Below are 25,202 nucleotides of genomic sequence, written 5' to 3' on the forward strand. Positions count from 1 at the left end.
AGCTAGCAGTTATCGATCGCAGTTTTGTATACATAATCTTATTCTTTCGCTCAATTTACAAAGTTCGTTTGAGTTCGAGTCTTATGTCGATTATGGTATTTAGATTTACAGTTTCTTACAATCATATTGCTGACATCCTCGCGTGGCTCGTGTTGTTATATAAATAGTCAATTTAGAAACTTTTTCTCGAGTCGTTCATTTCGAATCGTTCGTTGCACCTTCGTATAGATTTATAGTTCTAAAATATTTTGTAATAATAATTGCGTTTGGTAACAACGGAAAAGAATGTTTCGTTACTCTCTTTTTTTTCAAGATCAATTGCGCGTGAGTGTATAAATCGAAAAGTTCTTTTCCATTTTGCAATCCGAGGCTTCGTCATCGATATACGCGAAGTTAAAGTTTTCACGCGTGTAAACATCATGGACACGTTTTTTCGTGCATTGGTGCATGCATGTGCGACTGCTCGATCAGCTGACTGGGATATAAATAGCGCGTGCTGGAAGTTACATCAGTAAACTTTATCTGCTTACATCTCGGTAACGAAGCTTCGAATTGCAAAATGGCAAAGAACTTTTCGATTTCTCTTCGCACAAAGATCCTGAGAAGAATGAACTTCTCAGTTTCACATTTTCACACTTCGCGTACAGCGGTACCTAAGAGAGTCGATAAAATTGACGTTTCTTTCATTTTATTCATCGATGAAAGTAAACAACGGTTATATTTGAATATTTATCCTTTGCATTCATTGAGAATGCATTTCTTTGCATAATAAACGAGTACTGTTTAAAAAGACTACCTTCCATATTCTCCTATTGTAAATTTTCTATTTTTGTTTCTTTGAATCGATTATCGACCTTCTCCTGTACACGATACGGTTCACTTTACCTTTCTACACGCCAGGTTGAATATACCTAGGAGTGATTCACAAGTATAATTATAAAAAACGATGAGAACGCGTAAAATACAAATGCGTAGAAATGTTGATTTATGATAAAATAACAAGCAACAAACGAATACTTAATACAATTATCCTACTCGAAAGTGTTAAGAGATGAGGTTAGGTACCATGCACGAAGGAAACGTTACGTGCACGATAAAAACAGTATTTGTATCGATTGCCTGGTAACGCACCGAGTGAAACTTTTACAATGATAAGTCATTTTAACGTAAATTACCTAACCGGATCTGCTTCTGTCAGAGTTAATTCTCGCCCGTATTAACCCCCTTCTTCGCGGCAATAAATGATCGATAATGCACATTATCGATTCGTTCCGTGTAATGTACTGTTACAGTCGGGAAAAGAAGGCCTGTAATCTCGAATCGCTTACTAAAAACTCTAATTTTCTAATCGATAGTTGATTGTATCGTGTTGTCGCTGACCATGCATCACAGAACGCGAGGAAGCGTTTTCCGCTCGCGGATAGAGCGAAACTTGATTGGTGGCGTTCAATGGAGTCGCTATTTTCACGTGCGCTGAACGATAAAGTTCGTTTCGATCGATTTGCAGGCAAATCGCTCCATCGAACGTAGGATTGAATCGCGAGCAACGAAAAAAAAAAAAAAAAAGAAACGACGAGGAACAAAAAGACACAGAAAGACGAAAGAGACGATAGAAACTCAGTCTCTCGATCGATGAATCCGGGCACGCCGGACGGACCTGGGCACAGCAGACATCACGTTTTCCCATTATCAATCCTGATCATGGTCTAAGGTTGATTAATTTCCATGGTTGAGAAAACAGTGAATCGATGATGCGCGGTCACAAAGGATAATGACGCAAGGATCGAGATTGCGCCGCAGATGTTCCTCGGCGTGGCAGGTGAAGCGAAATGCTTCAATAATCTCGCACTATTTTTAAATGGATTTCAAATGTCCTTTATCCGAGCGCGACCTCCGTAAACTCGAGAGCTTGCGACTCGACACCACTCGACACTTTTTGTTCGAAGCAAAGTTTGTACGACACGGTTTAAAGTCTTTATAAAAGTCGATGCGTTACTTCGTTTAGTTGATCTGTGCAATCTGCAACGGTTTCTGGAATTACGGTCTCTCTCGATAAGTGTTAAAAATTTAAACGTCATTTTATATAATCGTGATTTCTGTTAAACGTAGGTTAAGTTCGATTGAATGCAATTTGAGTTAAAGCGATTAGGTTGCGTTTGAGCTGTGAGAGTTAAAGTTTCAACTTAGATTTAACTTATGTATAAATCCAACAAAAACAACCATCGGAATGTTTCGACGAAGAAATTAATAACTGTACATCTAGAACAAAGTTCACAAAGTAACGATACATCCTGTCGTCGCTAACAAGGTTAAGATTTCATGAAATCGCTTTTCTTTTTGAAACAACGGTAAAGAAATTTTAGCGATGTGATAAAAAATTAGGAATAGCAGAAATGATAGGAGGGCGCCACGTTGTATTTGCCCGGGTACCTCTTTGCTCCAAATGTTTGTATATCGCTAACAGATGTCGCCCAATGTACACGCAATACGCATCTGAAAAGACAAATCTTGATTACCGTTCCGTTCGTTGCATTTTGCTTTATGAATCGGCGCATCGCATTACGTCATATTCCACCTTGCATAATACGATACAAGATTTTATCAGGCTTACGTGAATAAAGATTGATACAACCGGTGGAATTCAATAAAACAGGTCGATAAAACAGAAACTGACATCATCGTCTTGCGTAAAAAAATATTTTATTCCCTAATAGTTTTTAGAAAAAAATGCTATTTGATCGCAACCATGGTCCGTCGTTTGAGAATCGTTCCGTTATTCACCGTGTAAACGTTAATCGATAGTTGTCGCAAAATGTTATATTTTCGTTCAAAAATTTTATTTAAACGTACAAAAGTATTTCACGGAAAAGCGGTGCGTAGAAACAGGAAAGTGTACAAATCGAGATGTTTGATTTCGGTCGTCATAACTGTAGCCACAAATTGTGCCTCTTTCAACGTTTCGGTCCTAAACGGATCGTAAAGGAATGTTTGAAAAATACGCGCGGTATGGTAGTCGAAACGGCAGCTTTTCCGCTGCGCTGACGTATCTCGGCGAAGAGTGTCGGTATATTTTTCTTGCATAATTTAGTTCACCAGACACGCTGCAGTTCTTTTAATCGACGCCAATTTTGAGCCTAAAATAGTGCTCCAGTTTCATGGAATATGGAACAACCCCTCCACCGATTTTTGTACTCTAGAATGCCCACGGTTTCGTATCACGATATTTCGTGCGGACAAACGTAACGCGATAATTCGGTATAATATCGAAATATATCGTTACCCGTAAACATTATTCTTCCGTGGCATTTTACAAAGTGTAAAGCGGTTCATAAATAATATGAAAAAACAATTTACGTAATGCAAGTCAAATCGTGTACACAGTAGGAATTGGTACAATCTTAATAGAAAATAATATTAGCATAAATCGCACGGCGATAGAAGCGCGTACGTACGAGCGTTGATACACAATTTAACTACCGTTACGGGACACTCCGAGACGAGGTTCTGGGTTAGGTTGAAAGAAGAAAGAAAGAAAAAAAAATGGAATAGAAAAGAAACAAATACATGCAGAAGCGCGTGCACCAGAAACGAAATGCACGCGTCAAAACGTATTACAATTTCACGCACGAAAAGTTCTAACGAAAGGTTCGTGGAACGCGAACACGAGTGCAACGGATTGCGGGTCGTGCACGAACCGCGAGCCAATCGTAGATAATGTCCACGGAACGAAATTGCGGCACGGTTTTACGAACGCATCGCGGTACCGCGTGGAAATTCGGCGGAAAGTAAACGACGAGGCAGCGACGCGTCCAAGTAAGAAAGGAAGGAAAGAATGGAATTTTATTCAAGAAACGCTCTAATACGGGAAGTCCGAGCTCGGTGATTTCCGGATGCGATCGGTTGTTTCCGGTACGGCCGCCCTCACGAACTAAACCATTCATTCGACAGAGCGAGAGGCGGCCGTTAGACGAAGAGGAGGATAGGAAGGCGGTAAGTGCGATAAAGAGGCTACGGTGGAAGAAGGACGGTGAGAACGAACGAGCGAGCGAGCGAGTGAATGAGAGAAGCTCTGAGGGAAGGGCACGAGGAAAGGAGAAGGAAAGCGGCGCGGCGCGGCGCGGCACGGCGTGGCAAGGGAGGGGGGTAAAGAGATACACGAGAGGTAGGCTCGGCCGATTCGAGAAGGCTGGCAGACTGGTAGACTGGCAGGCAAGAGTAAGAAAGCGAGGGAGCATACTAACTGGCAGGCAGACTGGCCGGCCGCGCTGTAGTTCGCAGAGCACTCCCAGCGAATCGGCAGCAGATGTGGCCAGTTAGCTCGGTGCTGTGTGCTCGTCCGGATCTCGGAGTGCCGTGGATTTCGATGCACCGACCGAATCCGCAGTCGACAGCAGCGACAACGGCTAGTCCACGAGCGTGACCCTTGCCGCGCGACGAGGGTTGAAAGAGATGCGAACGTAAAGGCTTCGAGTCCGGTGACAAGTCGTCGCGAAGCGGAGAAACCCGTGGCGGAAGGGATCGACGTAGTTAGGAAAACGTGACACTGGGAAAGAACACGGTGTCGAGGGCGATTACCGGGCAAGAAGAGGAAAAGGAATCGAATGGAACAGTCGGTCGCGCGCCAGCTCCAAGAACGCAGTGACCGTCGTACCTGTCCGTCGGTGGCCGAAGACTTGCCCGATCGAGACTCGGTAGTGATGTGGCAACGTTGCTGGTGGCTCGCGAGCGGAGGAGTCAGTCGTCGCTCGGCTGTTCTGTCGTAGTCCGTGTCTGACAGTGCAGTGTCGCTGCCAATATAAACCGCGAGGGCCCGTCAGGGCCCACGAGCAGCGCGAATACACCGCGGTGTCACGATGACATATTTAAAAAGATCGCGAACGAGTAGCACGAGCAACGCAGGGACAATCGCAGAGACACGTACATTGCTGCTACGATAGCGCGTTTGTAATCGTCGGGGCTCGATATCGCTGTAAAATAGCCCATGGGAGAGGAGAGAGTTCGTTCGCTCGTGGGAGCAGTAACAGTGCCGAAGCGTATCATCACGGTGTGTCCTTTTCCCGAGCTTTGCATCGTGAACAGTTCCTAAAGTGCGCGCGTTCTACGCGTACATCTCGAACGTCGAGAATCGAATGAGTGCGTGAATCGTGACAACACGTCGTGTCGGAGTGTGTACGGTGAGAGAGAATCTGTCCCTCTCTTTCGCTCTCCCGTGGTCGGACTTTACGCCGTCGTACGCGCTTCTCCCTCCCCTTCCCTTCCCCTCGTGTGGCTGTTCCTTTCTCCTTCTCCCTCGCTCTAAGGCCCATTTATCTATCCCGTATCGGCCGTACGTCTGTCTCTCGCAGTTTACCGACATTCCGTTTGTGTGTGCGCTGGCAGAGTTTTCACTGGCGCGACACGGCACGCGCGCACGCCGCACGCCGCACGACCACACGACACGACACGACACGTAAACGAAACCGATCGCCGAGAGACGAACACAGGAGTGTCAAAGATCCGTGGAAAAATCACGGGCATGGGAACAGTGTGTGCCGTGGACTGAAAAACAGTGCGCGACCGACCGGTTGTCCCGTGTTGTACCGTCCGTGGTGGATCTTTCGCTCGCTCGCTCGCTCGCTCGCTTGCATTTCATCCGGTGTGCCTGTGTGTCCCTTTACCGAAGGAGGAAGAGAGGTTAGGTTAGGCTAGGACTCGCGTCACCCCCGGCACCTATATCCGTCCTTGTCTCGCTCGCTCTCACTCCTCTTCCCCCCTCTTTCTCTGACATACGCGAAGAGGAACGCAGCAGCACGAGAGACCGACCGACTACCACACGCAGGACAATCGGGGAAAGAGAAGGAAAACACAAATGCCGATCGCCGGTGGAATTCTGGTCGCTGGAACCGCGGCTCATTGCCTGTCTTCCGCCGCTGGCATGCTTCGATTCCTCGCTAGACTTTCAGGTTAGCACGCAATCATCTCTTACAATGCCCGAGCGTAAAGTCCGGTCGCACACGGGCGCGTAGTCGATTTTTTTCATTGGAAAAGAACAGCGCACGGGAAAAGTGACCGCGTTACGTATCGATGCCACGAACTATTCGTTAACGAGATACACTCTCGATAGTTCGTCTCCGATCGCCCGAAGTTTGACGGATGGAAATGAAAACGCACGATTTTCGCCTATTTCCATGACGTTTCTTTTCCGTGTCTCCTGTTCTCTCTCTTTCGCTCTATTTCTCTTCGCTCGTCTTTTCCATCGTCGACGACGCGTGCCGTTGCGAGATTCCTCCCGTAAAAATCGCTATTTTCTCGACGACGTCTAGCCGTGGGGTGCCGGGGAATCCGTGCGGTTTCGATTCTCAGACTTTCGAGTCGGTGCACCGCTACTGCTAGCCGTTAAATGTAAGCGTACAGCAGCGGACGACGTAGACAGAATAAGAGGAACAAAAACGAGAGACGGCCTCGCTCGTACGCGCGCGGTATTATACGAGTTCGCGTGTATATCCCGTGTAGAGAGGATTGACGTGTATCGACTCGGATTTCCATCGTGTCGCGTGAAATTAACCTTCCCCGTTTCCCCTCTATAATCCGTGTTCGTCGAGATCGTGTCTAATACGGTCTGTTCGTATTTCACGAATTTTTATCGCCACCCTGTGGATCTTTCGTCCTCGATTCTCGACAATTATAAGTCCATTTTAGAGAATTCTTCCGACGGACGATAGAAATACACCGACGGAGGTTTTCGCAAAATACGAATTGGGTAAGGTTATTTCGATGTGTCCTGTCTCGATGCGTTTACGACGCATCCGGTACGGATAACGTTTCGCGTTTATTGACACGTTCGGGATTAACCTTATCTCGAAACGATTCTTAGTCAACTTTTATTCGTCGAAAACCATCGATCGTATTTCACACGACAAGGGAGACCGACGACAATTTTCCCAATTCGATACGCGTTATCGAAGCGAGTTATCAGAGTGCAACGAACCTACACATTTTTCGACACGCGAATCGCGGTTCCAGGTACGTTGGCGTTACGTGGAAGAAAAATTTCGTCGTCACCGACAGTCGGCGAAGGTAATTATTTAGATTCCGCCAATCCGTGGCCGCGTAGCAAGAATCGGTGTCCTTTCGAGGCGTCGTAACGACACTGGCAACACCGATTCTTCTCGCGCCGGTGTTAATTGCCATCCAAATGATCCTCGCCATTGTCGTCGGGAGTAATCTTTTTTTTTTTTTTCTTTGCGTCGGAATTGGGAAGCTCGTTATCGCGAGATCTGCGTAAGAAAAAAAAAACAATGAACTTTCGAGGCGGCCAAAAGTCTCGAATTGTACATTACTTATACCGAGCGTACAAATACAACGAAACATAGATCTCTCGTTTGTACTCGTTTCAAAAATGAAATCACGTTCAGAACGAAATAGAAACTTTTTCTTTCGAACGATACTCCTAATACGAATTAAAAAATTATAATTACGCTGTTCCCCCGGTTGGCAGTCCTCGAACCTCGGAGGTTTTTGGAACAAGTTCCAGGATCGCGCGCAAGTGTTTCGAGCGATTCGATCGAGCGTCCGGAGACACGCCCGATTCTTTCTCTCGTTCTCTCTTACCCTCTGTTGTACATTAATTCATCGACGAGTGAATGAGTAACCTCTGCGCAAAAATCGGGCGCAAATACATCAAAATATAAATAGAAGTGTCCGAGACACTCCGGCGCGGTGTCGACGTGTCGCCGTTACGGGCACGCAACGAGCCACCAAGAATTTACCGTCGTGCTCTCTCGAAACTCGCGAAACGCAGTCAAAGAGAGAAAATTCGTCGCCGCGCGAGGATCGCGGCGGTCTGCACCGTGGAACTAGGCGGCTGCATCGACGGTGCATCCGTGATATCGCTCGCTCGCGCTGGCCCGAGCGTGCGAGCGTGCGCTCGCGTTCGAGAGTTCGCGCTAGCTAGCTAGCTAGCTCGCTCGCGCGCGCGCCCGCGCGCACGCGTGCATTTTGTGCATTCGACGCGTATCGGCGAGCGCGCGCAAATATGTGGAAGAGATTCGATGCAAATTGCGGCAAAAGTGAGAGTAGCAATGAGTCAACATCCGCGTCTGTTATTTCCTAGCCTTCGATAGATTACGAACAGAGAACACCGGGGCGACCGCATTTTTCCTCGTGTTTTTTTTTTTTCACGTTTTTATTTTGTTTTTTTTTGTTTCTTTCTTTACGCTCCCCGCCGCTTTTGTCCCGGAGTGGAAGAGAGACGGGCTCTCGACCCGTATCGAATCCGATAGAGCGGATGCATACGAGCAGAAGACCGATTTTCTTGTTAAATCGCTCGCAGACGCTTTATCTTTAGAAGCCACGGAGACAGACAGTGCCACCGGTTTTTTTCTCCTTAACGGAAATAGCTATCATTCTATGCGCCTTAGAATGAACCGGCAATACTCCGCAAAATTTATTTTCGTGTAGGTTTACGTATCCGCCGTCTGGCCGGGATATCGTCAAAGGGGCACCCGATAAACGGCCGAATTTAACGAATTTCGATCTCGTTCGATGTCCTCGTTCGTCGAGCGTTTCTCCGCGCGTTATAGTTTATCGTCGCTCGCTGAAAATAATCGAAGAGATTCTCGTGTCGCTTCGAATTACCCGCCACTTTCGACGTATTAACGCGCTATTATAACTCAAACGTTGCGAGGGAAATAAAAAAAAAAAAGAAAAAGAAACAAAAATATATACGATTAAAATACGCCGCGATGTTTGAGAAGATAGAAGGTGGAACATTTCACCGAGGAATACGGTACGCTACTCTCGAGCTTTGTATTTGAAAATATTAACCACCACGATCACGGTGATCGAATTCGAGACTTTACGAAAAATTGTTCACAGATCTGCGTTTCAATTTTCGAATATAAATTTACCAAATTTTACCACGGACTTTGAATATTTCTCCACGGTTCGGTTTTCCGTTTTTTTTTCCTTTCTCGTTTCGTATATTTCAAATTTCAGCAAATTTTATCGCACATACTTTTTCTAGTATTCAAATTTTCAAACAATCTTGCGATTTTTTCATAAATTTCAAACTCGAATTTTAACGTACAAATTTGGCGAAATTTATCTCGGATTTTTTAAGAATTTTACAATTTTCCCCTCTTGGTTCCACACATTTCGAATGCAAATCGACCAAATTTCATCGCACACATTTAGATTTTCAAATAATCTTGCAATTTTTTCCTTCTCGTTTCACAAATTTGAAACACGAATTAAGGAACTTTAATCGTAAAAATTTAGCGAAATTTCTCTCGGATTTCCCAAGAATTTTGCGACATTTCCATCTCTTGGTTTCACAAATTTCCAACTTGAATCGACCAAATTTAACCGCACAGAGTCGTTCAACTATCGTTCAAACTTTCAAACAATCCTGCAGAAATCTCCAAACTGAATCGACCAAATTCAATCGCACAGTCTCGTTCAACTATCGTTCAAACTTTCAAACAATCCTCCAGAAATCTCCAACATGAATCGACCAAATTCAATCGCACAGTCTCGTTCAACTATAATTCAAACTTTCAAACAATCCTCCAGAAATCTCCAACATGAATCGACCAAATTCAATCGCACAGTCTCGTTCAACTATAATTCAAACTTTCAAGCAATCCTGCAAATATTCCCCTTCTCGTTTCACAAATTTCAAACTCGAATTTCAATCGTACAAATTTTCAATTCGTCTCGAATTTTCCAAGAATTTCACGATTTTCCTTTGCAAGCCTCGATACCGCTGTTCGAAGTAACGTTGCGTCAAACCCAACGCGATATTAAATTACAAAATGAAATTGCACAACTTGTCCCTTATCGCGCGACACTTTCGCAGAACGGATAAATATGAAAAATATGGGCGCGTCAACGCGTTCGAATCTCAAAGCCGCGTAATCGCGATAAATCGAGCGCGATCGTACGAGAATTCTCGAAATCGAGTTCGGTCGATATGATTCACGATGTTACGGTCAATCGATCGCGGCGATTAAGAGACGAGTACACGAACGAACGAACGAACGAACGAACGATCTTTATTCGCCGGGTTCGCGCGAGCGGCATATGAAATTTCGCGGCATTAGGCGTTCGAGAGTATTTCTGTCCCCATTAGTAAATAGCACATGAATTATACATGGCGGTCGGTTAATTAGCAGCGATGTGTTATGTGTCGGGTTTATCGAGTTGGAAAATTAAATGGTTCGATACGCTCGCGCGTATAGAAACGGAGAGAGGACGAATGAATTCGCGGTATGTGTCCAGCCCGGAGAATCATTTTGGACGAATTTGCATAGACGATTCCATATTCGAGTCGTGGCGAGTTTCGCGAAAAAAGATTCGATGAAGGTACGTGGAAACGAACGAGGGATACCTTAACGATGGAATTTCGCTTCATTTCGTTGATCCCCGTATAATTTCGTTCATTTGGAAACCCGTGTCTCACCGATTGACGGATTAACGCGTATAAAATGGAACTTGGCGCGTTTCGTTTCCAATTTTTAAATAACAACGACGCGACGAAAGCAACGCAAGAAGAGACCATCCCGATCGAGAGACCCGTGTCGAAAGACCGCAGATTCCAGATTAGATTCACAATAGAATCTAGCTGTACCTTGACTTTGTATCGTAACTGTATCTTTATCTCCGCGGTATCGTACTTTATGTATCTTTAATTCATGCCACGTGTTACTTTGACGAGATAACGACACATTGTTACGATACGGAAGGGACCGAAGTCTACCGTTTGGAAATTTTCGAAACTTTCGAGCGAAAGACGACGACAGTGTCGTCGAAACTGTGAACTCGAACGCGATATCGGTGTCGTGTAAATTGAGCGTACAACGCTCGCGAATTAGAACGAATTATCCACGTCTGGCCGTTAGAAACTCCAAATTGTTTAAACGAGACGATCGTTTCTCTTTGATGTGCAAAAGTAACAAAAAGATCTTGCTTACCAAGTAGATCTGATCCACGATAGTTGTAAAGACTCCACTTTCTAAGCGTATAAACTAACTGCATTACACTTGTAAAACTAGGCTCGTTGCACACATCTCGCTCGCTGGTAGAAATCTGAAAAAAATTACCGAAATAACGTCGATCGTTCGTCTTCGAAGCTGAGAATATATATATATATATATAAATATACATACGTTCCTTCTCGCTGTGTAAATACGAGGCTCGCGTTAGTGGGAAAATCACGGGACTGTGTATCGTAATAGGGATTGAAATCTCTGGAATTTCATCGTTTAATAAAAGTCATCCTGCACACGGTTGCATCCGGCGGTGATGCACCATTCAGGTCTCGCACGTACTTACACTACCGGTCATATACGCGACACCACATTTTGAATTTATCGTATATTTTCACGAAACGAACCTTATCGAACGCTGGTTACATTTTTATCGAACAGACGGAACAACGATTAAACACACCGAACATTCACCGAACTAATTACGTCGGAGAACACCGATCGAATTGTCTATGTTTCTTTTATAGAAATCGATGTAAATTGATTCGACGATGAGAGAATCGAACGCTTCCAGAGATACGTATCTACGTAGTTAGAAAAATACTTTAACGTTGACTATTTAAAGCTTCGACAATGAAAAAATATATATAAGTACACGTCAATATTCTTCAACGTCACCTTTTCCATCCATAATTGCTCGAAATCGCATCTGCGTACTTTAGATACATCTTCGATAGTTTCCTAACATTTCTAGGTCACGATACGATTCTCGATCGATCGATGTTTACGGACGCAATGTGTGCGATCGAATATTCATAAATATTTACCCATCGTGGAAGCTTTAAAACAGTATCAAGGTGTTAAAAATTAAACAATACACATTTTAAAAAACAAAAGCATTATTTTAACGACACTTTCAATCTCGCTTTCTATCAACTTCAAACGAATGCTAGTTTCGAAGCGTCCACCGTGTACGATTTACGAAAGTGCAGTTGCATTTTCGGTTGCATCGGTGGACCCCCGTTGAATGAAATTATACTTAAAGGACTTCATCGAAAGCTGCATATTTACCCATCGAGGAAGCTTTAAAACAGTATCAAGGTGTTAAAAATTAAACAATACACATTTTAAAAAACAAAGCATTATTTTAACGACACTTTCAATCTCGCTTTCTATCGACTTCAAACGAACTCTAGTTTCGAAGCGTCCACCGTGTACGATTTACGAAAGTGCAGTTGCATTTTTCGGTTGCATCGGTGGACCCCCGTTGAATGAAAGTGTACTCGAAGGACGTCGTCGAAAGCTGCACGTTCTCTGCATTCCCATGGAAGAAGAAAAAAAAAAAAAAAGAAACGGTCGCAAGTCGGTCCAGTTTCTAGAATCACCGTGTACATGGCCAGTAGCGTATATATTCGAGCGCGTACGCCTCAGTACGCGCGTATTCGGCCTCGTTTCTGATCGCCTAACCAGGGAGGAGCATCCAAGGGCGACAGACTCGTCCATTTCCCAGACACAATAACGTTTTCTGCTTTCCTCTCCTGGAAGTCGGTGCACACAGAGACCGGCGACCGTTTGCAACAATAACGACGTAACGCCTATTTCTAAATGGACGAGTCGGGCGTGGGACTCGTCGATACAACAATGAGTACCGTTATTATTAGGTTTCCTGGACAAACAACAAGCCACCAGTCGATCCGTACTCTCCCGAACCTCTTTCCGTGCAAATCGTTCATCGAACGCGAGGGCAAGCCTGGATTTCCTTGTATTGTGAAAGGCTTGGAGCCTTCGTTGTTGTTATTGTTTGTCGAGCTCGTTTCTCAGTGCAGCTCCTGGGAATTTTCGTCATTTGGAGACCGTGTTAAAAACGCTCTTCCACTTTTTCTATCGAATCGAAGTTTATTCCAATGTCGACACCGGTGTGTATCGTCTCTTTGCATATTGTTTAGCTGCAACAGAGGTCATAGATGCAGATGTGATTTTCTTGGTAGTTATTTCCTTGTATGATTTATGTACCGGACATTTTTACAGATTGTTGATATCTAAGTCGAACAAACCCGGTAGAATCGAGTAGAAATATTCAATTTTGGTATGTTAGTGTGTTTTGAGAAGGTTTTTAATGTTGACACTGGTGTGTATCGTCTCGTTGCATGTTTAGCTGCAACAGAGGTCACAGATGCAGATGTGATTTTCTTGGTAGTTATTTCCTTGTATGATTGATGTACTGGATATTTTTACAGATTGTTGATATCTAAGTAGAACGAACCCGGTAGAATCGAGTAGAAATATTCAATTTTGGTATGTTAGTGTGTTTTGAGAAGGTTTTTAAAGTTGACACTGATGTGTATCGTCTCGTTGCATATTGTTTCCCTGCAATCGAAGTCATAGATGCAGATGTTATTTTTTTGGTAATTATTTCCTTGTATAATTGATGTATTGGTCATTTTTACAGATTGTCGATATCTAAGTAGAACGAACCCGGTAGAATCGAGTAGAAATATTCAATTTTGGTACGTTAGTGTGTTTTGAGAAGGTTTTTAATGTTGACACTGATGTGTATCGTCTCGTTGCATGTTTAGCTGCAATAGAAGTCATAGATGCAGATGTTATTTTCTTGATAGTTATTTTCAAGAAGATTTCCAATAAATTGTAGTTATTTCCTTATCTAAGTCGAACAAACCCAGTAAAATCGAGTCGAAATATTCAATTTTGGTACGGTGGAGAATTTTGAAAAGATTTTTAAAGAATTTTCGAAAGAAGACGAAGATTAACTCGATACACGGTACGAGTATCTTTCATTTTGGTCAAATGGTTTATTATTCACGGGCCTTTCTATACAACAAACAAGAAGGAAATTCGCGCAAAGCGAAGAATAACGCAAATAATTAATCCACAAGTACCGAGGGCCATTGTTGTATAATTTTATAGTTTAAGCCGGACAGATGGTTTAAACGATGCTGTGAATCGTCGAAAGAAGTCGGTAGAGTTTGTGGAGTCTCTATCGAGCAGTCTTAGCGATATCCGGTGGGGAGCAATGTAAAAAAGTTTTCTTCGGATAGGTACTTCCGGGGCATGTAGTTCGATCGGCTTAAGTATATCCGGAGACTCTGTATAATCGTTTAAAATTTCCAATCGGTCGATCGATTATTCGTTGCGCTCCGTCGTATGGCCGTTGACGAATACATTACAATTACGAAACGGTACGATGTTTGAAATATTCTCTGATTACGATTATCGGGAACGTGGCTGTTCACTGACCGATGAACGAACATTGTAACGGCACGTACGCCCGTTGGAATAATTATGCAGGGTCGTTCGTTTTCTATTCGCGTTTTCGCTGATTCGAGACCCGATCGATCTGGAATTCACGAGGTGAAAGGGCGATTTTGGCGTCCGCTGCTGCTAACGAGGATGCTTCTATGACTATGCTAGCTGTGTATCCGGTATCGTGTCCGATCTCGGATGGTGAAAATCGTCGGCGTTAACGGTGGACTGCGTCGCATACGCGACTGTGTCTCTACCTGCTTGCCAAACAGGAGGTCGTAAAATGCAGTGGAAACCGCTGTCCGCTTCGCTGAAAACTCAACGTCGGGATGGATTTCATAAAATACTTTCCTTCTGTCCGTCGCGTCGTTCAACTCTCACGTGGTTCTCGTTTTTAAGAGGTAGAACCAACGACGGATTTCCCAATCTTTAGATACATCTCGTATGTATCTCGGAGAAGAAAAAATAATATTGGGCTCTTCGGAAAGTCGATTCTTTTTTTTTTATTCGGGGAGAATGAAACACGATTTTTTTTGGAGTGTACAAACTTTTTATTAAGTTATATAGTCTCCATTTTGGAAAACGAAATTACTTTCCGAACGAGCCGATGGTTTATAAAATTGATCATATATAGTCGAATAGAGAAGTCCTTTTTTGGAAAATATATGGAACTTGAAGAAAATTTCTTTACGGAAGTAGTTGGAAGCAGTTAGTAGATCGGTTGGTAGATCTAGGGTTAAGGGGCTCGATTCATCGAAAGATGATTATTGGAACGAAAAAGTTGAGGATGCTTACACAAAAAATAACTTAATGAAAAGAATCATCCTGGCGTGAAATTTTATAAAAATTGTAGCGTAAAGAACGACGAATCGAAACACTTAGAGTTTCTCGTATACCAACTAGTTCTTTTCGATACAAAATTTTCTAACTCGTTTATCGACTGTCAATTCCAATTTCCGATGTTACCACGGATTCGATCGAGTCATTCGAAATCGCTTTCTCGTTCGAGTTTTCTCGTTCGAATTTTCTCATTCAAATTTTCTCATTCAAATTTTCTCGTTCGAATTTTCTCGTTCAAATTTTCTCGTTTGAGTTTTCTCGTTTGAGTTTTCTCGTTCGAATTTTCTCGTTCCAATTTTCTCGGTTGAATTTTCTGGGTTGAATTTTCTCGTTCAAATTTTCTCGGTTGAATTTTCTGGGTTGAATGTTCTCGTTAGAATTTTCTCGGTTGAGTTTTCTGGGTTGAATTCTCTCGTTCGAATTTTCTCGTTCAAATTTTGTCGGTTGAATTTTCTCGTTCGAATTTTCTCGTTCGAATTTTCTCGGTTGAATTTTCTCGTTCAAATTCTCTTGTTCGAGTTTTCTCGGTTGAATTTTCTCATTCGAGTTTTCTCGATCGAATTTTCTCGTTCGAATGTTCCCCTTCAAATTTTCCCCTTCAAATTTTCCCCTTCAAATTTCCCCCTTCGAATTTCCCCCTTCAAATTAACGATCAACCACTTCGTCAAAACGCTCCCCGATCCCTCGTTAACCTTCCAGCCTCGTTCCCGACAATCCTTCCATTTTCGCGCGGCAAGTGCGTTTCGATTCGTCGTAGCTACCGGCTGGTTCTACCGGGGAAGAAATTTTTCGGTACGCGGTGACTCCACGAGCTACACGGCCAGTCCTTTCCCATGAATATTAACGTATCCTCTTCGGCGAACGATTTTACCGCGGCTCTTCGATTTACGTCCGGTGTGGCACGTGAAAGGACGATCAATTATTCGGGCGCGCGACACAAATGTTATTCGGTGCATCGCGGCGCGGGTGCTTTGCGTCGATCCGTGATTCGTCGTCGCTGAAATACACGAACCACGTCACGTAAACTTTTATCCACTCTCGTTTTTTCCACGGTTTTATTCTTCGTTAACACTTCCGCGCCTCGTGTCGCGACACCGTGGTCGTTCGTCGGCCACGATCCGACCCTCGCGAACGATACCTCGTTCGTCGATCGACCAATTCGAGATATTCACTCGGTTTCACTTCGACACGGTACGCACGAGCTGTCGTTGCGAGCACGAGCTACTTGATTTTCACGATGGACGCGATCAACGGCTGGTGAAAGGACGATCGATCAGTGGATCGCACTGGACGCGCGACGATTAACGGATTAGACGTCGATTATTTATCGATGATATCATTGGAACGCCCATTGCACGACGAGGAATTAACGACGCAACGAACGTTCAGCGTTGCGAATTTTTATCGTTTCCTACTTTTTTTTTTTTTCTTTCTTTTCTTTTAAATTTCCTCCCTCGGGGGATATCCGCGGTTCGTGCTCGGAATACTTTCTTAAGAATCTTTGTTACAGATTGCCAAATGTTACCGATTTTTTTTAGTAGAAATTTATGCCGCTTTGGTTATTATTTCTTCTCGAGCGCGCCGAGGGAAAATTCGGGGAATTTAAAGGTTGTTCGTTGTTTGGTAATGTTTGATATTAATGGAAAATAATTCTGGTAAGGAAAGTCTTTAGCGTATTGGGCGGTGTCGAGAGATTTTGAGTATTTTTGTTCCGTGGAAGATATGTGGAAAAAGTTTTCGCCGATCACGGTGTGAACATCAATGATTTTTCTTTTCGTTTAGTTGATTTATCTGTTGCGCAGAAATCGGTGTATTTGCGGTTTATTTTCAGCGTCGAGTTAAAAGTGTCAATGTTGCAGATACGGGGAAAAATATTTGCGATCAACGATCATTCCTCTCGTTTAGTTAATTTATCTCTTACACAGAAATCGGAATATCTTCAGTTTATTTCCAGAATCGAATTAAAAATGTCGATAATTCGAATATGGAAAAAATATTTATAATCTACAATGTGACCAGAAATTTGTCCCCTCGTCGAGTTAATGTATCTCTTACACAAAAATCGATACATCTTCATTGTCAATGAATGTAAAAGTTCCAAGTTCTCTTTGAGTTTTCTAAGTTCAATGTCCTAAAGTTCTCTCAATTTCCAAATAGAAGTCCCTTTAACCAAATTCGACAATACACGTTCTTTGTTTTGTCTGAGAAGCATCGACAACAGTGTTGGAACTCGCATCAACTCCTGCAAGAACGAACGTAAAACGACAACGGTCGCGTAATCGAATAATAATATTTACCCGCGCTCCATCGTACCGAGATCACATAAAACCACGTAAAATCGAACGCGTACCAGGACTAGCGAAACGACCTGAAACTCACCTCGGTCCGACTGATCGATGTTCGTCCATGTGAGATTATATAATGGCACCTCGGAGGCATTGTTATTCGGTGCATCAGGTGCAGTGGGCCGCTGCACTGCGTCCACTGCAGGAGTAGCCACCCCGGGGGTGTAAAGGCCGCGGTTGGTCGCGGAAGTGGTGGCTTCGATGAAATAAAGTTTAGTGCGGGAGGGTCATCGCGAGGTCAAGAGGGACGATATATCGCCGCGGCCTGATTTCAAACCGGCACGAAAACCGATGTTTTCTAACCACAGTCGCCATTCTCCGAATCGTCCGTTCTTTCTGTTTCTCATTCTACGCTCCGACACGTGCACGATCGCGTACACCGTGATTCCAGTTAACGAATCGTTAGCGAGCGTCGGAGAATCTTTTGAAACGTTTCGAAAAATTGTGCAACTATTTTTCCCGCTCGAACGATGTACCGTCGAGAGATTCTTGAACTTTTCAGGCATACGTTTCTCTCTTCTCTGTTCTGCATTCTTCAGTTTCTTGGGGCAGACTTTCTCTTCTATTTTTTGTATTCTTCATTTTCTTGGGGCAGACTTTCTCGTCTATTTTTTGTATTCTTCATTTTCTTGGCACAGTTTTCCTCTTCTCTTTTTTATATTCTTCATTTTCTTGGCACAGTTCTTCTCTTCTCTCTTTTACGTTCTTTATTTACTCTTCTCTTTTATGCATTCTTCATTTTTTCGACACAGTTCTTCTCTTCTCTTTTTTATGTTCTTTATTTTCACTACTCTTTTCTGTATTCTTCATTTTTTCGCCACAGTTCTTCTCTTCTCTTTTCTATATTCTTTCTTTTCTCTACTCTTTTCTGTATTCTTCATTTTTTCGCCACAGTTCTCTCTTCACTTTTCTATATTCTTTATTTTCTCCTCTCTCTTCTCTATTCTTCATTTTCTCTCTCTTCCACATTCTTCATTTTCTCCTCTCTTTCCCATATTCATAATTTTCCCTTCCTCTCCCACATTCTTTCTTTTTCTTACACTCTTATTACATCGTTTCCAAGGTCAGGTTAATAACAATCACACTTCTCATTTCCACCGACCGCGTACTTCGTTTCACTTCCCTCGATATCCTACTAACTTTCACACGCTATTTCTATCAATTATAACGTTTCTCAACTGTACTAATTACAACAATTTTAAAAAGACAAAGTAGCTAAAAATATCATTAAATCCCTTCCAGGACACTTTCCTCATCACGGTTCTTCCAAATGCGAAAACGTGCGTACAATTCGAAACAAATTCACGTGGGGAAACTTTCAAGGCGAATCGAACGTTCAAATAAATTCACGTTCGTAATTTTACAGATTCCGTGACTCTGTCGTCCGTCACACCTAAAAGTATCGTTTCGTTCGATCCGGTTGCGGGGTGTCGACACCACCGTCCATAGAATCGATGGTTTTTCTACGTTTAGAAATGTTTTTTTCCCCCCGTATCCTCGAACTCTCGATCGCTTCGTAAGAATCGTCCTGTATGCGCGAGCGAGCACCTGCAGCGTGAAGTTATGCAAATTCGCGGGGCGTTCGTGTTCAGGTGTCCGTGTGTCTTTCGTTGGTTGGTTGGTTGGTTCGATGCAGTGGACCTTCCACGATCCATTCGGCTGCCACGCCACCGAACTATGTAACACGAACGCGCCACTTTTTTCCAAGCCGAAACGACGCTAATGCTAAATTACCGCTCGCGATCACGAAACCGCCCAATGGCCGAACACCAGACCGCGTCGCGCCATTATCGAGCGTTTTCGAGCTATGTACGATTTCTTTTCGTACGAGGGGCGGTTGAGAGTGACGGAGGAGAACGAAAGAGGGGCGGTCGAGTCCATGGGGAAGTGACGACGGGATAGGTGGGGACTTTAGAACGTAATTACGAAGGTGATAGATCGTCGAAGAAATTACGAGCGTGTTCGCGAGCACGTGAAAATTTCAAGTAATTTTGTCCGCGACCGTGCTGGCCACCTCGAATTATCGATCTCGAATTAGCGAATGCGAGACTGTGGTCCGAGTCTCGGGGTTCCTCCATGTGTGTCCGTTTTCATGGGACCCCTACCGGAACTTGACCACCGTCTTCGAGATTTTGGGTGACGGAAAATGAAGGAAGAGAAAGAGACACGCGAATGGCTTGGAAATTTTCGTGTCGAGGGAAAAGAAGGAACGGATAAGGGACAATTTTCGAACGATTGTTCTGGAGATTTTGATAATGGGAGAGAAAGGAAATGGAAAAGGTTTAAAGAGACGACTTTGGAGAAACGACCGCTCTGAAAATTCTGATGATAGAAGAAAAAAGAAAGAAGAAAACGTGTAAAGAGACGATTTCTCTGGAGATTTTGATAACAGAAGAAAAAGAAAGAAAACGATCTAACACAGAGAGTTTGATAATAGAAGAAGAAAAAAAGAAAAAGAAAAACGACCGCTTTGGAGATGTTGGTAACGGAAAAGAAAGAAAGAGAAACTGTCTCGAAACTTTTGGTACCGAAAAGAAAAGAGAAGAAAGAAGAAGAAGAAAAATGTGCAAAGAAACGATCGTCTCGAAAATATCGATAAAAGAGATAAAGAAAAAAGAAAAACACTCAGAGAAACGACTTAACCCAGAGATTTGGTAACGGAAGAAGAAAGAAAGAAAAAGAGAAACGACCGCTTTGGAGATGTTGGTAACGGAAAAGAAAGAAAGAGAAACTGTCTCGAAACTTTTGGTACCGAAAAGAAAAGAGAAGAAAGAAGAAGAAGAAAAATGTGCAAAGAAACGATCGTCTCGAAAATATCGATAAAAGAGAAAAGAAAAACGTCCAGAGAAACGACCGCCCGAAGATTTCGGTAACGGAGCGGGAAGAAATGGAAAGAGAAACGTCCAAAGGAGAAAACGTCCCGGGGTTGTTGTTGTGAGAAAAAAAATTGTCCGCAACCCTTCCCCTCTCTTAATTTTTTTCCTTTTATCCCGGCGATCTACCCCTCGATCGGTCGACGAAAGAGCTCTCTTTCCCGTTGAACGGAACGATCACGCGAATTGCTCGTAACGCCGCGGCGTATTCGCGAATATATTAAATTTAGGCCGTCGCTCCGGGGATATTGACTTTTTTCTCGGTCGGCGTGCACGTGAACGCTCGCGCGCGCGCGCGCGTGATGCATAAAAAGACGGCGAATCGCATTCAATTAGCGATACGTAACGACGCGTTGAAACGCGAGCGGGCACCGATTGTCGAGCGGCGAAACAGCGAACCAGCCGGTGTTTAATACCGAGCGAGACATTCGGAAAATCGTGGACCGAGAACGATCTTGGATCCTCGATGGTGCGTTTCTTCGCTTTCATCGTTCGATCCTCCTCCTCCTCCTCTTGGATCCAGAACTGTGAAAAATTAAGTGAAACAACGGCCTTGAGAGATCGAGAATTAACTAGCCACCCACACGCGAGCGAGCTGTACGCACACCTACCCGAACGATATGCGTCTCCTGCGGTTTTCTATTTTTAAAGTTTACGCGGAATATTTGCCGTGCAACACGTGTTTCCCATTTTGCGGCAGTCTGAATTAAACATGGAAAAAAGCTCCGGGACGAATATCGCCATTCATCGTTCCGTACCAACGAGACTCTCCTATCGTTCACCGGTATCGCGGTACGGTTCCATCGACGCGGAACAATTCAACGCGAAAGCTCCCTGGAAAATACCAGGGATCGTTTTTCGAATGGAGATTCGAAAGAACTCTGTAAGAGATAAACGCGAAACGTTCCTTCGCGTTACTTTTTTTTTTTATCCACGAGAAAACGTTCTCGACCCGAGGTGTATCATTTACTCGGTTCTTGGTCAAGTGTTGGTTATTACGGAGAAGGATTTATACTTTTTTTGGATTTCTCGAGCGAAACTGTGCCGATATCATTTTCAAATGTGCACGAGTACTCTAGACGGTGGATGGATACATTAAAATATTTTTATCGAGACTCGATTGAATTGGTATTTCTTATCGTTCGATGAAACAACAGGAGAGCTCGATTCGATTCAAAACTCGCGATTTCTTGTTCATTTATTTACGGGGTTTTCTTTACTAACCGATCTTTCTTCTCACAGTGTCAGTGTCGATACATATAACCGACTACTATGAGAATGCAAGAATGTTAGGAAAAGTTGTCGAATCGAGGTACGATCCAACAAAATTTTTATTGCTTTTTATCAAAATCTTTTATACAGAAAAGGCGTTAGTTCTAATAGAAATTTTGTTGTACTCGGAATAACAATTCCTGCAATAATTCAATCGAGATACGACCGTACAAAATCTGTGCAAATTGTTCCTCATTGAAATCTTCTACGCGAAAGAAAAAATGTTACATTCTGTTAGATATTCTTCTGAAAAAAATTTTGACTCATAACCCATTGAAATCTACACGAAAGGAAAGACGATAAATTCTGCTAGATATTTTTCTGAATAAAATTTGGAGTCATAATCCATTCATATCTACACGAGAGAAAGATGATAAATTCTGCTAGATATTTTTCTGAAAAAAAAAAATGATTCACTTTTTAAGTCATAAGTCATTGAAATCTACAGGAAAGAAAAACGATAAATTCTGCTAGATATTTTTCTGAAAAAAAATTTGGAGTCATAACCCATTGAAATCTACACGAAAAGAAAGACGATAAATTCTGCCAGATATTTTTCTGAAAAAATTCTTTTTTTTTTTGAGTCACAACTCATTCAAATCTACACGAAAGAAAAAACGATAAATTCTACTAGATATTTAATCTGCTAGATATTTTTCTGAAAAATTGTTTCTTTTTTGAGTCACAACTCATTGAAATCTACATGAAAGAAAAAACGATAAATTCTGCTAGATATTCAATCTGTTAGATATCCGAAAAAATTCTTCCTTTTTTGAGTCACAACTCATTGAAATCTACACGAAAGGAAAAACGATAAATTCTGCCAGATATTTAATCTGTTAATATCCGAAAAAAATAGTTCCATTTTCGAGTCACGACTCATTGAAATCTTCTACACTAAAGAAAAAACGATAACTTCTGCTAGACATTCTCCAAGAAAAATTCTCCCCTTTCGAATCACAATTTTCATTGCGCTGAAACGATTCGCGCGATTACAAGTAACGTAAAATCACGCGATTACAAATAACGTAAAATCACGCGATTACAAGTAACGTAAAACCACGCGATTACAAGTAACGTAAAATCAAACGATCGAAAACGAATCGGTCGACGAATCGCGCTCGAGATACGTTCACCAGCTACCTGATTCTCTTTAAATTGCTTACGTGCGCGAGATGCACGCGCGCGCGAGTTAGTTCGCGCGCGTTGCAAGAGGAGCGGGGCGTGAGAGAGAGAGAGAGAGAGGATTGCATTTGCGGCAAGAGTTATGCTAATCAAGTTGTTGCCGGCACGTCTAATTGCAACCGTGTCGGCTAACGAGACGATGGTTTTACCTGACGGGAGGCCGCGTCCGAAATTTCGACTCGAAAAGTTTCGTAGATTTTCGTCGGGCAATTAGGCGAATCCCCGTTGGCCGATTCACGTTACGCGGCAACCCGTTAGCTAGCCGCGTACGCTGTGTCTCGTTTAATTCTCGATCGTAATCCATTTCCAGCGAATTTTATTGCACCTCGGCGTGTACTCCTGATAATAATTATTTCTAGATTATTCTCGAGCGTTCGTAGCGTCAACGAATTAAATTCGGATAAACGTTTACGACGTTTTACAACGTTTCACGTTCGGCGCTCGTGGGTCTACGAGACCTTTCGTCGGTTACGAGAATTCGAAACGTAAACTGTGCGGAAAGTATGATATTTTAACTGGTAATTTAATTCAACTGTTTTTCAATCGTCGAGTATAATCTACGAATAGAGAGTTATACCTGTTAACGTTTCGATAACCGATAAGAACGATAGAATTTCATTGAACAGAGATCCACGTCTGTGCATTCCCTCGCGAAAGTACCCAGAAAAATAGATTTTACAACGGGGATCGGAGTAGCGGAGATTTCAATGCCTGTAAGTAGCGCACCGCGATATTTTCACCAAAAAGCTTGGCCATGGACTTACCAATGCCACGGTAAATCGAGTTCTTTTTTCTGCTCTCGTTGTAATTTAAATGGAATCTCGGCGACATTCTCCGCATAGTCGGTTCCGTGTTCTTCGATTGTACAATAATTGTACGAGGGTAATTAAAAATAATTCCGTTCGAAAACGGGCTCGATTTATCGCGAGTAAAGATCGGTTTCCACCATCTGGTTGTTCCCTCGTCGAAACGGGACGACGACTTTTGCACGAACAACTTTCGTATCGTGTAGGAAGCTCGAATAATAATCTGGAGAACTTATAATCGGGCAGCGCGAGCCACCAATGCGTGCGTATCGTTACAAGAAGCCGCAATTATCGGCCGAAATGATAAAGACAAGAGCGTAATAACGTTGCACGGTTCGTAGGAGAGAATTTAATGAGTCGTTAACAGCGGCGGGTTCGTCCGTTTCGTGCGAGAATTAATAAAACCGACGTATCGATACGTTTCTCGGGGCACGCTTAACGAGATTACAACTCGGCCGGTTGGCGATCGAGAGATCCACGGCCGTGATCGAGGATTTCGCTGTCTCGACTGAAAAAAACCAGTTAGGGGTAATTACGTTGGCGGTTTCTTTTGTTGAAAATCGACTTTCGATGGCGTTAACGATTTAAGGATTTTACGAGGTGTCTTTCGAGGTTAACTTTGACGCGATCCACGGGTCCTTTTAGACCCACAGTGTCTATGTACCTTTCGTGAAATGTATTCTTTTCTAGAACAAAAGCTATTGTGATGGATTGAGTGTTTCATCGTTTATTTAGTTTTTATTCTAATCTTTATTTTTATAATTCTGTTGGGTTAGAAAATTAGAAATATGAAATTCGTATATTAGAAATATTTTTTTGCGATAGTTTCTTTTCTTAATCGTTGAAAATGGACTTTCGAGGGCGGTGCTAATGATTTAAGTATTTCACGAGGTATCCATCTTTCAAGGTTTACTCTGCTGCGATCCACGGGTCCTTTTAGACCCACAGTGTCCGCGAAATGTATTCTTTTCTAGAACAAAAGCTATTGTGATGGATTGAGTGTTTCGTCGTTTCTTTAGTTTTTATTCTAATTTTTATTTTTGTATAGTTCTATTGGATTGGAAAATTAGAAATACGAAATTCGTATATTCGAAATATTTTTTGGCGATAGTTTCTTTTGTTAATCGTTGAAAATGGACTTTCGAGGGCGACGCTAACGATTTAAGGATTTCACGAGGTATCCATCTTTCAAGGTTTACTCTGATGCGATCTTTGGGTCTTTTTAGACCCACAGTGTCCTCCAAATGTATTCCTTACAAAAACAAAAGCTATCGTAATGGATTGAGTGCTTCATCGTTTCTTTAATTTTTACTCTAATCTTTATTTCTGCGATCCTATTAGATTATAAAATTAAAAATGTATTCTTTTCTAGAACAAAAGCTATTGTAATGAATTGGATTGAGTGCTTCATCGTTTTCTTTAGTTTTTATTCTAATTCTACTTTTTTTAATCCTATTAGGTTAGAAAATTGAAAACTCGGAATTCGTGCATTCGAAATATTTTTTAATCAACAACTTCGAGCGTGTATAGTGGAGTAAAAGAACGTTCGAACCTCTGTGCGTCCTTTGACTATTTTAAAGATACGATACTGCGTCCTCGAATTATATTATTTTTCTACAATCGAAACTACTGTACATACTTAATGGATACTTC

General features: G+C 42.7%; 1 protein-coding gene across 1 annotated transcript in view; it reads left to right on the forward strand.

The window, feature by feature from the left end:
• Nucleotides 1-4,226: 4,226 nt before the first annotated feature.
• Nucleotides 4,227-25,202, forward strand: part of LOC143143989 (uncharacterized) — a 114,568-nt gene continuing 93,592 nt past the window's right edge. The window contains exon 1 of the mRNA XM_076305898.1: nt 4,227-5,942. Coding sequence (XP_076162013.1) covers nt 5,849-5,942 — 94 coding nt within the window. The 5' untranslated portion in view covers nt 4,227-5,848. The remainder of the gene's footprint in view (nt 5,943-25,202) is intronic.

Source organism: Ptiloglossa arizonensis, chromosome 3 (assembly GCF_051014685.1).
Source record: "Ptiloglossa arizonensis isolate GNS036 chromosome 3, iyPtiAriz1_principal, whole genome shotgun sequence".
Classification (NCBI taxonomy): domain Eukaryota; kingdom Metazoa; phylum Arthropoda; class Insecta; order Hymenoptera; family Colletidae; genus Ptiloglossa; species Ptiloglossa arizonensis.